Source organism: Eubalaena glacialis, chromosome 12 (assembly GCF_028564815.1).
Source record: "Eubalaena glacialis isolate mEubGla1 chromosome 12, mEubGla1.1.hap2.+ XY, whole genome shotgun sequence".
NCBI classification, from domain to species: domain Eukaryota; kingdom Metazoa; phylum Chordata; class Mammalia; order Artiodactyla; family Balaenidae; genus Eubalaena; species Eubalaena glacialis.
Window position 1 is genome coordinate 29,638,386 of NC_083727.1, and position 15,594 is coordinate 29,653,979.

Genomic DNA, 15,594 nt, shown 5'->3' on the forward strand with positions numbered 1-15,594 from the left:
ACATCTGGGGTCTTCTGAATCTTATTTCAGTTTAATTTTTCAATACTTTAAACCCATTTAATATTTAATCTACTGGGATAAGAGGGAGAACAGTGAGGAAAAACTTAAAGCAGAGTCTGAAGTCTCAGAATGGAAAGCCATCACTTAAAACTCAGAAAGTAGTGGATACTGAGCTCCAAACGCCAGACTTTTTCTTATATGCAGTCGGGTAAAATGGCATTTCTGCGAGTTTAGTTAGATGTGTGTCTCTTTAGGGGGACAAAATGAGGAATAGTGTGATAGAATTGTGTTTTTAACTCACTGGGATTTCTCTCAACATTTCTAATATTATGCTAAGAAAAGAGGCTCCAAGGCTGCAAATAATGTCCTCTCAATATGAATAACTTCAGCCACTCCTACCAAGATTTTAATGGTTTTACCCTGTCATCTTTTCAACTGTCCCTAGTAAAACCACAAATCTGGATGAACTATTCTCCAACTCAGTACTGGCACAAGGCAGTGGGAGAAAGTCACAAAACGTGCACAGTAGCCCCGCTGTCAATCATGGCTCTCTATCCTGCACCCCCATCCAGCACCAACACCCCCGCGCCCCCCCCAGCACCTCAGTGCCTTCCTAGCACCTTCCACCTCAGAGGAGACTGAAGTCACCAGAGAGAAACTCAGCCTCTCATCCATCACCTCCCCCCCAAATCCCAAACTGCCTGGGCCGCCTGTTCAGGAACCGCAGCTCATCTTTTTCTTGCATTTACTCATCATTTCCAAGTGACCTAGCAGGTCCAGGATATGTATTAATTTTATTCAAGTGCATGCCTCTACAAAATTATATTTGATAAGGCTGGCCTGCTAGTAACAGTCATTTTACAAGGGTGAGAGCCTGCTAACCAGTGTGTCCGCGTCAACAGGGTCCTGCAGCTCCCGCTCACCATCCGGATACAGCATTCTTATGATGATCAAAAACAGAATTTTTTTTTTTTTTTTTTTGTGAGAAGTGAAAAATGTAAAGAGTTGAAAAGGCAGTTAATCTGTAAGGAAACAAGTCTCTCTCTCTCTCTATGGGGAAAGGATTTGGGAAAAAGCCAGGATTCCTTACAAATACCCACACGGGCAAGGTCTGCCACTAAATTTTTGTGTTGAAGGACGGTATTATACAATGTAGAAAAAGGTCAATCGTAAGAGGACTTTCTGTGGAGATTTCTTTAGTCCGTTAAAAAAAAATGTTAACTTTACAAAAATAAATCCTTGAGTATCTGCAGCTCGGATAGCTTTTGAAAACATTACCTGAAATCCTAGTTTCTGGAGACTGCGGGCTAAACGTCTGGCACCAAATTTAGCTTCTTCTTCACTGTGGTTTGAAAGAAAGAAAAAGATGATCAGTTACACAGGAAATAAATTTTATACTGAGGAACACAACAAACTGTATGCGTGATTTTGTTTTTAAGTCTAGAAAAATGTCCTTCCCATGAGGGGAAAATTAAAAAATGAAAATTGAAAACCCAAGTAACATTTACCTTGTTGCTCCAGTGCAAATAATTTTTCCTGAGGACCAAATCGTAGCTGTAATTCTAGGCTTTCTAAGCTTCATTAATACTTTCTGCAAAAAAAGACAACCAAAACTCCAACAACCTGATTACACAGTGTTGATTTTCACACACGGTTCTACTCTATGTGGCCATTTCATGTTTAAATACTACGCCAAGCTTACCCAAGACTGAAATAACTGTTCTCCAAATCACCCATTCTGAAATCAAGAACCACGCTGAACACAAAGAATGTATTAATCCAAAAGGACATTTAATCAATTAAAAATTCAAGGCCTGTATAAATCTCTCATTGTATACTTGAAATCAATGTACCACAAGGATGTACACACTCCAACTCTCGTTCCACTCTGTTCACATAACTGGAATTTGCAATTTGCATGCATCCTCAAACATGCCAAACTTGTTCACGCCTCAGGAGCTTTGCCTAGCTTACTTTCATCTGGAATATTCTTCCTTCAGTGTTCTCCCTTCATTCAGGTCTCTCACCAGATGTCATCTCCACAGAGAGGCCTTCCCTGATCATTCCACCAAAGTACCCATCCCTTCACCCCTCCCTGATTTCTAACCCTGCTTTTCTCTGCTTCTTGGTGCCCGCCACTACTTGATACTGTGTCTTACAGCTGAGATGCCCACTACATATTCAAGGTCGATGTGCAAATCCGGAATGCGCGAGGAATGCTGGAGCTGGAGATGTAATTTTAGATTCCTTAGAAACGAAAGGCACTTACAGCTATGGGTTTAGAAGAAATTACCTACAGTGTGAGTATAAATAGGTCAAGGACTAAAGTCCAAGATAAAATGTGAATTTAAATTTTCACTGCAGCTTTTCATTTATGGCAATATTTATTATATGGCCATTATGTATAAAAGAGATGTTTACTGAATATGTAGCAAATAAATGAATGAGACATTTCTTCTTAAAACTCTTGTTACATTTTTAGTTCCTTCTTTTCTCTGTCATATGCCATATTATCAAACTAGAAAGTTATTAAATCTGGGGAGACAAAATTTACCACAGATGCAAAATAAAATCTGAGCTAAAATACATTATAAAATTTCATACGTAAGTGTGTGGCTGAGAAACATTGAGTTTATTCTACGTTTAACTGTCTTGCACTACCAGCTCGTCCATCAACTCAGTTTTCAGTTAACCTTCCTAGAAAAAATGACTTCTCTACCATATGGCATGCTAAGGTTCCAACGCAGCATTAAGCCTTTTCCTCTCTTTTTAGCAGATATATTTGCTCCTTTTTTAAAGTGAAGATGGCATTATTGATGAACCTGAAAACCTTTCATTGTGATTCACTGAAGTTTTTAATTGAATTTAATTCATCTTTACTTAGTTTCTAGCATGAAGAACTAATGAAAATTTATCAAGGTATACTGGCATCTGATTCTTAGAGCTTAAACAGAGCCTTCATACACATCCTTAATTTTTATAATAAATGTATAAGGTAGTGTCATCATTGTTTACTTAGTATCTTCACAGCACTATAAAATTAGGCTAATGTAGCACACACGACAAAATTCAGATACTCACTCCAACGTCACGCTTATAAATTACATTTGCTCCCTCCAAAGCAATCTTCCTTAAGTTCAAATGGCATCTTGTTCTAAAAACACAGACTACATTTGTAATTAGAATGTCCAGTGCAACATCACTGTCTGCATCCATTGGGGTAGTTTAAAAACTTAGCTTCCCACCACGAAGATCACATCCTGAGAAATAAAACAAAATAAAATAATTAAACTCAAATGTTTTGTTAATATATTGTTCACAAGTAATCTTGAAAACTAAAATGCAAGAAGTCGATCTCATTACTTATTGTTCAAATGGTACTCAAATCAAATCATATCCTTTCTTCTCCCCACGAAGAATGTCACTTTTTAAAAGATAACATGTCATATAAAATCCTTCCAAATTTGGACCTAACTTTCATTCCTTAAAATTAATCAGTAACTTTTACACGCCAGGAGCTTGCCAGACGTATCTGCAGCAACTCGCCTTTACAACCACCATGCTCCAGGCATATCGCAGTTATGGCCATTCTCCAAACACACCATGTTCAAGGGCTGGACTTTGTGGTCCCAATGTCCAACCATTAATGGTACTATAACCCACCTCATACAACCTTTAAGGGCTATAAAAAGAATGACCTACTTTTCCGCTTTTTCGGGTAGAGCCATTGACTTAAGTTTAAAGAGGCAGCAATATTAATTATAACATTTATTAACAGACTTTTCTCACTTACTAGTCATTCATTCATTATTCACTTACTGAACACCTCCATACACTGAGGATACTGGAGGAAAAAAGGAATAAGGCAAGGTCTTTTGTCCTGAAGGAGCTCACAAACCTGTGTGTGTACGGGGAGCTCTAACAAACAGTTACTTAGCACAACAGCATTTTTATCAAGATCCTAATCTTCCAAAATATATATCTTTTCAAAACTGTTTGAATTTCTATAAACAAACAAGAACAAGCCCTTGTTTTTACTAAGCACATGATCCATGTCCAGCTAAAATATTCTCTGAGTTTCCACATCTTAAAAAATAAGTAATGGTAATTCAGCTTACCTACCCCACAAAAAGAAAATCAGAAAATAGTAACAATACTATTATAATTATCTTTACAATTCCTTGAAGCCACAATATGAAAATGAACTAGGATTCTTTATAAGGATTCAAGTTATTATATGACTAAGGATTCAAGTCATTATATGACTAAAAAATGAAGAAGCCAAGAGTCCAAATACAAAAAATTCAGTTTTGTTTTCCTGCCTTTTAGTTTCTGATAGGACACAATGAGAAGTCAGACCGAAACTTTTAGCATCTCTATAGGATCATATAGCATTGAACTCTGTGTATTACTTGAACCTCAACGTCATTCTATTTTCTCACTCTTATATTCCCTTCAATCTGCTTATCTTTTTGTTTCTCTGTTCTTTGTGTATGTTTGAGCAACCTCAAATGATTCTTATGTACAAGAGGCAGGACAGGGGTGGCAGTGGAGTCTGAGGGATAGATATATAGGTGGACAGATTAATAAGCAGAGGACAGAAACAGTTATCAGTGGTGATCTTAAGGGCAGACTCCATGTTTGACTCACCACCGACTAGTTCTCAGGACTTAGGCCAGTTATGCATTCTGTCTGTGTCTTGGTTTTCTCACCTGTGACATGGAATAGACAGTGCCTACCAGACAGTGTTATGGGAATTATATAAAATGTATGAAAAGTACTTAGCACATATACTTGGAAAATAATAACACAAAAATAACAGTGACTAGGGACAAAAACAAGTTCAAATCCACAGGCAGAGCAGAGATTTCTTAGCATTACTTCCCACGATTACATCACAACCCAGATATTGAGCCACCTGCTATTTTCCTATTAAAATTAGGAAATAACTGTGAGGTAGAGGCTCCCGGCCGCTCACCCCAACATCTATTAGGGTCACTCTGTACTGGTCAAAGAAATGTAAAATGAATGGTTTTGTGTCCTTTGAGAAGTCTGCTTAGAGGGACCAAATTAACCAGTGAAGACCCTTTTGCCTTTCTGCTCTTCTTCATTCTTGCTGCATGGAGTCTGGAAGTGAGAGTTGGAACTCAAGAAGCCATTTGGGATCATGAGATTATGAGATGAGTATGGAAGAATAGTAAGACAGAAGCAGCCCGAGTCCCTGATACTGTGAAACTCCTTACTAGCCCTGTACTTTCTAATTCTAGACTTTACAAATGTGAGAGAAAAATCAATTTCTATCTTAAGCCCCCATGGTGGACTTTAGTTATATGCAGCCTGACTGACACACATCCCATGATAAGAGGCCACAAAAAGCACTACTTAACAGAGAAATTGCATATGAAGAAACTATGTCAAATTTATTGTTTCACATAGACTTTTTACAACAGGCTAAAACAAATTGACTCAAATCTACTACTGTGAGTATTAAACTGCTGAACTGTCTGGGAGAGAATACAAGGATAACATATAAGGTAAAAAATAAGTCAAGAAAGAAGGGGTAAAGCAAATCTTTGAGAATGCAAAGAAGCCTTAATTAATTTGAAATTAATTCAAAATTGATGATTGTTTCTATACATCAGCAACTTAAATTCTAAAAATGAAGTCATGGGCATAGATCATCATAAGTTAGGAAGTATTCATATTTTATATGAGTAAGCTGTCAAACAGTCTCAGAAGATATATCATTGCTTTAATAGGTTTTAAATCAAGGATAAAATATGAAGAAATCAGTACTTAAGAAAAAAAACGATGCAAGGCATACTACATGAAAGAGTCCACCTTTTTCAAGCAGTATCAAAAAAAAAAAAAGGCCCATTTGCAGTTTATCTATCTTGTAAAACAAGAGTAGTACTAAATATTAACAAAGATTAACTTCTTAAAGCTAAAGCATTTCATATCACTTTTAAATAGGATAATTCAAATGGCAATCCAGTGAAAGAGACAAATCTCAACTTCTACAGAGCATCTGACAGCCTATCATACCCCTTTCAATTTTGAGTGAAGCTAAATCATTTATCAATGGGTAAAAAATTCTACCTGAGGAAACTTTATTGTCAGCATTAAAGAGGAATGAATTGATTACCTCTTAAAAGTAGTTCAAAAGGCTTAGATTATTCCTAAAAATACACACACATAACTTTTTAAACACAGTTTAAACACACACACACACACTACTATAAAAAGCATGGGGACAATTAATTCCCACTAGGGAAGAAATATTCCAAATTGCTTGTAACTATTATGGTACCTACAGTTAAACATATGGACCATTTACTTCACCTACTAAATTCTGAAAGTCAAAGACTACATCTTAAATGTTTGTACACACCCATGGCTTGGCACCATATCTGGCACATAGTAAATGTTCTCTTACTATTTGGTGAATGAATGCTAGAAAATCCAACATTTCAATCTTTAGCCTATATTAAATTTCTCATCTACTTAGAATTCCAAACTATTTCTTTTAATACTAGGCATGGAAAATTTTTTAAAAAACTAAAAGCAAATCTGAAACTTTACTTCCAAAGCCACTCATTTTCATATAAATGAAGAAGAGCTAAGAGTCTTTTTCTTTCCTACATGCCCCTTAATATAATATCCATGAAAATGCATATGTAGTACACTTTACTATATTTCATGATGGTTTACACATAAAACTTTTTAAACTTGTTTGTACAGTTCCAAGGGAAATGTGTTTAAGCAAATCCACAAAAAAGAATAGTATTTTAGAGTGGCATTTAAACTTACAAAGCTGTTAAGCCTGCTGACACTATAGCATGAAATATTTAAGATACATAAATGGCAAAAACGAACATCCATGTACCTACCACCCAGCTTAAAAAATAAAATTTACAATACAATTGATGTCTCCTCATGCACTTCTCCCAAATTACATGCTCATACCTTCCCTTTGGAGAAAATCTCTACTCTTGCTGAATTGTTTTATCATTCTCATATATTCCTCTTAAAGTCATGACGTATGTATTACGTCCTTGAACCCAGTAAGTCATGTTTTTAAAAAAAATACATTGATGGATTTGGTTTGCTAATATTTCAGTTAGGATTGATATGTCTAAGTTTGTAAGTAGAATTTGCCTCTAATATTCCTTTCTTGGACTGTCTTTATCTGGTTTGAGTATCAAGGTGACACTAGACTTATTAGACAAGTTAGGTTGGTTTCTTTTTTTTTTCTTGTTTTTATTTTTTAAAACATCTTTATTGGAGTATAATTGCTTTACAATGTTGTGTTAGTTTCTGCTGTTTAACAAAGTGAATCAGCTATATGCATACATATACCCCATATACCCTCCCTCTTGCGTCTCCCTCCCACCCTCCCTCCTATCCCATCCCTCTAGGTGGTCACAAAGCACCGAGCTGATCTCCCTGTGCTATGCAGCTGCTTCCCACTAGCTTTCTATTTCACATTTGGTAGTGTGTATATGTCAGTGCTACTCTCTCACTTCGTCCCAGCTTACCCTTCCCCCTCCCCATGTCCTCAAGTCCATTCTCTACATCTGTGTCTTTATTCCTGTCCTGACCCTAGGTTCATCAGAACTGTTTTTTTTTAGATTCCATATATATGTGTTTACATACTATTTGTTTTTCTCTTTCTGACTTACCATAATTCAAAAAGAGTCATGTACCACAATGTTCACTGCAGCACTATTTACAATAGCCAGGACATGGAAGCAACCTAAGTGTCCACTGACAGATGAACAGATAAAGAAGATGTGCCACATATATACAATGGAATATTTTTCAGCCATAAAAAGAAACAAAAATGAGTTACTTGTAGTGAGGTTTCTTCTTCTTTTTTTAAAAACAATTCTCTGGAAGACAGTTTTAGAAGACCTTATCTGAAAATTGTGTGGACCTGTTTCTTGTTTCCTTGGGGGATTTTAAAAGATTAATTCAATTTAAGAGTTTTAAGACATTTGATGTCTTCTATTTCTTCTTTAATCAGTTTTCCTAAATTAAATTTTCTTGGGACATTTTCCATTTCTTCTAAAATTTAAAATTTTATGGCATACAATTTTTCATGGTTTTCTTACAAATTTTAAAAACTCAACTTTAGTATACTTATCTCTTTTTCATCATAGTATCATTTATCCCTGCTTTTTTTCCTATCAATCTTGCTGAAAAGTTTTTCTATTTTTTGTTTCTTCAAAGGACAAACTATTGGCAGTTAGTTGATCCTCTTTATTAAATTTTTTGCCTTATGTTCATTATTTCCTTCCTTCTACAGATCTATTTTTTCCTAATTTCTTATATTGGAAAGTAAGTTGGATGCTTAATACTTCAGTTTTGAACTTTTTCTCTATTCTCATATGAACATTTAAGGCGTTTATAACCAAGTGCTTTCGGTACATCTGAAGTTGGATATACTATGTTTTCATTATCCCTTGATTCTAACAATATTTACATTTCCATTATTATTTTTCTTAGACTAATTAGCTATTTATTTAGAAATTCTTTGCCTTTAGACATGTATAGTTTTTAAATTTACTGGTAATGAGGAAGTGCTAACTTAAAAGAATGAGATACCACTATTTATACTGGTAAGCATCAAACACTGCTGATGAAGATGTAAATAAAAGAGCATTCTCTTATAATTTGGAACAATTTCTACAGGAGATAATCTGGCAGTGTGTATTCAAATAATTAAAAATATGTGTATATGATGAATTGCAGTCAACCATTAAGAATGCATCTTGAGAAATTATTCAACTGAGCAAAGTATAAATAAGATTATACACTGCAATTCTGTTAATAACAGAAACCTAAGTGCCCATCTAGAAGGGATTGATTAAATAAAGTATAGCAGTCTCATATAACAGACTACTGAACAGACTTTATAAATTACAACTACATGGATGTAGATGGAGGTTCATAATGTAAAAAATAAATATATGTTTGATAGAGTTCATTTTGGTTTACATATCTCTGTATGCATTAAAAATGCCAAAATGTTAACAATTATTCTATTCAGAGAATTGGCAACAGAGTGACTTTGGTAATTTCCCCACTGCCCGAGGCCTAATATTAAGACATGGTTTAATAAGGTGTTTTGTCCTGTTTCTCAAGTAAATGCCTAACATGTGTTTGTCAAATATTTCCTTCTAATAAAAAGCAAAGTTGAAAACTGAAGCTGTCCTACTTCAAGAAATAACATATTTCTAGCACTGTATTAAAATGCATTATTGAAGTTGAAACAGCTTCTTCCCTGCTCACCGACTTTTATGGACAAGTTAGATCCTCTTTACAGGGGTATTCGAACTACAACCTTAAAGCATCACCTAGAAAACATCGCCACCTCCTGGTTTTTAAGACAAATTACATCCGAGGCTACTACATTTAAAATTTTCCACACCAGGAAAGACATTTTAAACTAAAAGGGCACAATAAACACTGTTATAAAAACAATGCAAAAATAACCCTAAAAATCTAACTAAGAGCCAAAAGAATAAAATAAACATGAGAATACAGAAAAGTAGATTCTAGCTACTTTTGAGTGTACTTAAGTTGCATCTGAGGATACTGTGGGTGTGGGTCCTCAAAGGTTTAACCACAGAACTACTGTCCATGATTTGAGAAATGGCAGAAGGAGGGAAAGACTGGATATAGTCCAACTGCAAACACAGTGTGAACCCAGGTGGTGTCCTAGAGATCATTCTTCTACAAATAAGATACGCCATCCAAACTAACCTCATATTCTTTATAAAGCCCCCAAAATAGCAGCTTAGGAAAGAGACATTTTGTGTTCCTGATCCCAACAGATTACTCGATCGTCTCTCAACACATGCCTATGACACTAAGATGGACAAAAGCCTTTTAGAAAGAGGGTCTTATTTCATATCTGTTTAATAGTACAGCATAAACCTTACAAAAGGGTATGGTGACTTAGTGTTTACATTTAGGTGTGTGATACTGGGTAAGTTACCTGACCTCTTTCTAAGTCTTAATTTTTTCTTCTGAAAATCAGTGATAACATCACTGCATCTCCCCGGGGGCTTTTAAGGATTAACTATGATTATTTATGTCAAGTACATAGCATACAGCATGTGTTCACTAAATGGTAGCTATAACTGTTTAATGGATTCACAGGTAGTAGAATATCACAACCAGACAGTATGATTTAGTGAATTGACACAAAACTTGAGAACAGTCACATTTACAGAAAAAAACAGAGATCATAAGAGGTTAGGCAGGGGTCAGGAAACTACAACCAATGGGCCAGGGCCTGATTTGTTAAAAAAAAAAAAAAAAAAAAAAAGTCATACTGAAACACAGCCATGCTCATGTGTTTACATAATGACTCTGTGGCAGAGCTGATAGTTGTGACAAAAACCAAATGACCTATAAGCCTAAAATAGTTACTATCTGGTCCTTTAAGAAAAAGTTTGCAGATCCCTACACTAGCGCAATGGGGCAATAGCGATAAAATAAAATTTAATGCTAATAAATGTAAAGCTCACATTTTTATCTAGAGTCTGTCATACAGAGTAAAGTAAGTCAGAAAGAGAAAAACAAATATTGTATATTAACACATATATGTGGAATCTAGAAAAATGGTACAGATGAACGGATCTGCAGGGCAGGAATAGAAACGCAGGCATAGGGAACGGACGTGTGGGCACTGGGTGGGGAAGGGGAGGGTGGGATGAACTGGAAGATTAGGTTTGACACAAATACACTACCATGTGTAAATAGATAGCTAGTGGGAACCTGCTGTATAGCACAGGGAGCTCAGCTCGGTGCTCTGTGATGACCTAGATGGGTGGGATGGGGGGGTGGGAGGGAGGTCCAAGAGGGAGGGGATAGATGTAAACATATACCTGATTCACTTCATTGTACAGCAGAAACTAACACGACGTTGTAAAGCAATTATACTCCAATAAAAAAATAAATAAAGTGAATAAAACATCTGTATATCATGGTCCTTGATTGGTTCCTGGTTTGAACAAAACAGTTATAAGAGGAAATTTGAGTATGATAGATGACATTAGGGAATTACTGTTAATTTTGTTAGGTGAAATTATAGAGTGGTCATGTAGACAATTATGCTTATTTTTCAGACATGCATATTGAAATATTCACGGGGGAAATGCCATGTCTGTAATTTACTTTAAGATACAGGAATCTTCCACTGTCTGAACTCCGTAACAAATAGATTTGGATAAAGTTTCCGATGAGTCCCTCATTATCTGGAATCTTACCACAGGAACCAAACAAATTTGGACAATCTATTCTGAGGTACAGAATGAATCTGGATAGTAGGTATAATTTTAAGACAAAAAAGTACCATACTACTGCCTCATCTCTTACTAATGATTAAATCTAGGTGATAGGATATATGGGTATTCGTTACACTACTCTCCCTACATTTCTGTCTAAAAATTTCCATAATAATTTTTAAAAGCTGTTTAAAAAGAAAAAAAGAATTTCCTCACAATAGGTCACACTAAGACAACATGGATTTTAATTATATTACTTACAAAAAAAAGAAAAACTAGGTTAGAAAGGAGTATTCAGAGCAAAGGAATTAGTAGCCTCTTTGCTACTAAAACATCTAGAATATCCTGACCTTATCATTTAAAGAGGGCACTGATATCCAGATATCCAGAGGAAAGTAGGATGGCATGAGATATAAAAATAGTTGTATGAGGAAAGTCTCAGGACATTTAGCACAAGAAAGGAAAGATAGCAGTTGCTCTCAAATGTCTGAATAAAAAGGAAACTGAAAGAGCCAAATAAAGTCGCACGGAAGCAGGCCTCATAAAGCCACACCAAAAAGCAAATACCTGCAAAGCAGAAGCCTAAATGGAAGGTAAGTTTCCCAAAAAAGGGGAGGTAGGGCAAAATACTTAACCAAGTTAGGAATGTTATAGAATGATTCCCTTATTAGGTGGAAGATGCCACTAGATGGTTTCTAAGATGCCATATAATTCTCAAATCCCAGGATTCCAACATCTAACATGAAGACATACTATAGACAAATTTAGGAATTACATACTAAATTTCAATTTTCATTCTAGAACTATTATGTTAGTTTAGTTAAATTAACATCCCAATTCTGAACTTCCCACCCTCCCTTCAACAAGCATTCGTGTTCAAACAGGCAGTAAAGGGAGAAAGATGCACTGAGGGGCAGAGGCAGATGACCAAATTGCAAATTCTTTGTTTGGCATGGTGACATCACACCATGAAGACATTTCTCTGCACGGCCCAACAGCTTATACTTTATACCAACAGCCCTTGGGGTTGGCATTTTTGTGTTCTAGCCACATTAAGAAAGTTTTATTAACAGTATGCCTGGGCACAAAAATCCTTGTATATTCCAAAGGAAAGGATTATGTAGTATACCACTCATATAAAACAGTTAAATGCTTAAATAAAAGCAAAAGTATTTGATGTACAAAACCATCACTGCATTAAGTTAAACAGAAAGTTAAACTATCTTCATTACATATGTCTCCACCTTCTATCTCTGACTTAATCTAAATACCAATTCTGAAGACTGGTAGCAAAATGGTTATTACAATTTTTAAAAATCTACATTGAGAATTACAAAGATACTGTTTTTATTTTATTTGTTATTTTACATTGGAGTATAGTTGATTTACAATGTTGTGTTAGTTTCAGGGGTACAGCAAAGTGATTTAGTTTGTTGTTTAGTTAGTTTAGTTTTTACATATATCTATTCTTTTTCAGATTCTTTTCCCATATAGATTATTACAGAGAAAGATACTGTTTTTTAAACAACTCTGAGGGTTGCCAGCAACTATCTATTAAAAAAAAATAGTAAAGAGGAGTATATTAATATGTTTTAATCAATGAAAATATTTGTAATGATGCCTAAAAGGTGGTGGAGGAAGATTTAAATGATGCTGATTTTCTGAAAATGACTGCTTAAGGAAAGATAAGTCAATGGTTTACACTGCCATGAAAAAGTTCCAGTATAAAAAAGTATTTTGCAGTTTAAGAATACATAATCAAATACTTACCCCATATTAATAATGCTTAAACAGTAGCCTGCTTAAGAATTTCACTACTTTAATATGTACTAATATGTATCTGTAAAGTAAGAAATCTTGGATGTCTAATGGATGCTATGTGACAGGGGGCTGACTCTAAACTGTTTCTCCCCTTATTTGCAAAATACAAACAACACTATTTACTCATCATATGATTGATCTGAGGGATTAATGAGCACCTCACAAATTATAATATGCTCTATTAAAGTGTTGTCACATTAGTCAATGCTAACATTAATTTTAACTAATGTACTATTATAAGAGGAAAAAAGTATTTTACTGACTACAACTTGAAATCTGGCGATTCACACTCAAAGATGAGAAATCTGGCATACAGATTCCTTATTATGTAAAAGCAAAATTTATTTTGGATAGATTTCTTAGTATTTCAATTACATGGTCTTAATATATGATTTTAAAAGATGGCATGTCATTTTCTGATTACATAAGAAATACTTAAAGAAAAAAAAAGTCATCCATAATCCCACCACAGTGATAATTACTGCTGTTTTTCTATGCTCATATAGGTATATGAGCCTGCTAAATCCATATATTTATCTGTGTATATTAAACAATATTGAGATCATATGTTTCGAGGCTGCTAAATCCATATATTTATCTGTGCATATTAAACAAGATTGAGATCATATGCATACGGTGTTGTATCTAGTCAACACAGGATTTTATAAAAATCTTTTGACAACCTGAGATAAGAAATATAGCAATATTGAATTGATTTTCCTTGAATACTAATGAAGGTGAACTTTTCAAATATGAATACTTGTATTTATTCTATGTTAATTGCCTCATATCCTTTGTTCATTTTCCTTCTGAGATATCCTACTGATTTATAAAAAGCTCTTATATGTAAAGAAATATCAGCCTTTTGCTTGCTTATGCTATTCCTTCTGCTAAAAATGATGAATCCCGACTTCTATATCTAGCTCATTCCTACTTGTTCTATAGCTCAGCATCACCTTCATTCAATCAATTCTATAACAATGAAACAGAAATCTAAGCATCAGGCCCAGTCCCAGTGGATGGGGGTCCAGCAGTAACCAAGATCTGGCAGAGGGAATAGCTGGTGTTCTCAGCTCTGAGGTGAGTGAGCAGTGTGAACTGTTCGGATGTGAAGAAGGGCCAGCCTGGCTAGAGTGGGAAGATGGAAAGTGGCATGAAACCAGGCTAGAGATGCAGGCAGGGGTTAAATTATGCCTTCTAGGCCAAGTTAAGGATTTTCATGTTTATCCCAAGATAATGGTGGGCTAAAGAGAAGCAAGAAATGACATAACGTATTTGCTTTTCATGAAAATCTATCACTGCCATTTCTGTAACAGGAGAATGGACTGCAAGGTTAGAACAGGCAGAAAACTCAGTTAGGGTCTAGTGCGGCAGTCCTGGTGAGAGAGGACAGTCGTGGGAGCAGGGTGGATGAAGACGGAAAGAAGTAGATTGAAGAGAGACATTTTTGGGTGACAGAGTGAACAGAACTTTGTGACTGATACGGGAAAGAGGAAAAGGGAGATGGAGGATGACTCTAGGTTTGTGGCCTAAGATACTATCTACTGGGACAGGAACACTGAAGGGAGAGCAGGTTTGCAAGGGGAGATGGGAAAAGGAGGAGGGGTAAGGATTCTGTTTTGGACATGTTGACTTGAAGGAACTTGTGAGACATCCAAGAGGAGATACAGACAATCAGATAAGAGCCACTGCTCAGGGCAGGCCTAGGTCTAGACTGGAGGTGAAAACTTGGAAACCCTCATACAGAAGGTAATTAAAACCATGATGGGTAAAATAAGAAATCAAAGGAACTAAGACATCTGATCCCCAAGACTGAGCCAGAGCATCCATTACCATGATGAATGCTCCGAGTCTCATGACCATGCTGCTAGTTGTACTACTACACAGCACTTTCCCACACTATAGTGAAATTTTGTATTTCTGTCTCCTTGGTAGACAATAAGCTCCTCGGACGTGTGATCAATTCTTACTTATTTTTGTACCCAAGTCTTGGAATAGTTCCCAGTGCATGAGACACATTCAATAAAGTGTCTGTGAGAGGTTAACTGTTAGCTTGAGATTATTAAAAAGCAGCATCTCTACACATGCACACACAAACACAAGTTTTAAGAGCGCAGGCTCTGGAGCAGATTACTTGTGTTAAATCCAGACTCTACCACTTATCAGTCGTGTGACCTTGGGGAAGTTATTTAACGCCTTTGTGCCTCAATGTCCGCATCTGTAAGATAAGGCAGATAACAGCACCTAGTGCCAAGTGCTGGGAAAGCTAAAATTTCATGCAGAGCATTTAGCATAGTACTTGTACACGGTAAGCATTCAAATTTAGCTATTCTTATTGTTACTATAATTATCTCCTTTCTTCATCTTCCACGGATAGAGAAATGTTCAAAAACGGAAAGGATTTCCAGTTATTCATTGTGGTTCTCCAGCTTTGGAACACAAAAACAGATCATGTTGCTTCAGGTCTAAAAGCAAG

General features: G+C 35.7%; 1 protein-coding gene across 1 annotated transcript in view; it reads right to left on the reverse strand.

Annotated features, from left to right (window-relative positions):
• Positions 1-15,594, reverse strand: part of TBPL1 (TATA-box binding protein like 1) — a 29,164-nt gene that overhangs the window by 3,076 nt on the left and 10,494 nt on the right. Inside the window, exons 2-4 of the mRNA XM_061207275.1 lie at positions 3,082-3,260; positions 1,509-1,591; positions 1,279-1,342 (exon numbers count right to left, since the gene is read on the reverse strand). Coding sequence (XP_061063258.1) covers positions 1,279-1,342; positions 1,509-1,591; positions 3,082-3,216 — 282 coding nt within the window. The 5' untranslated portion in view covers positions 3,217-3,260. The remainder of the gene's footprint in view (positions 1-1,278; positions 1,343-1,508; positions 1,592-3,081; positions 3,261-15,594) is intronic.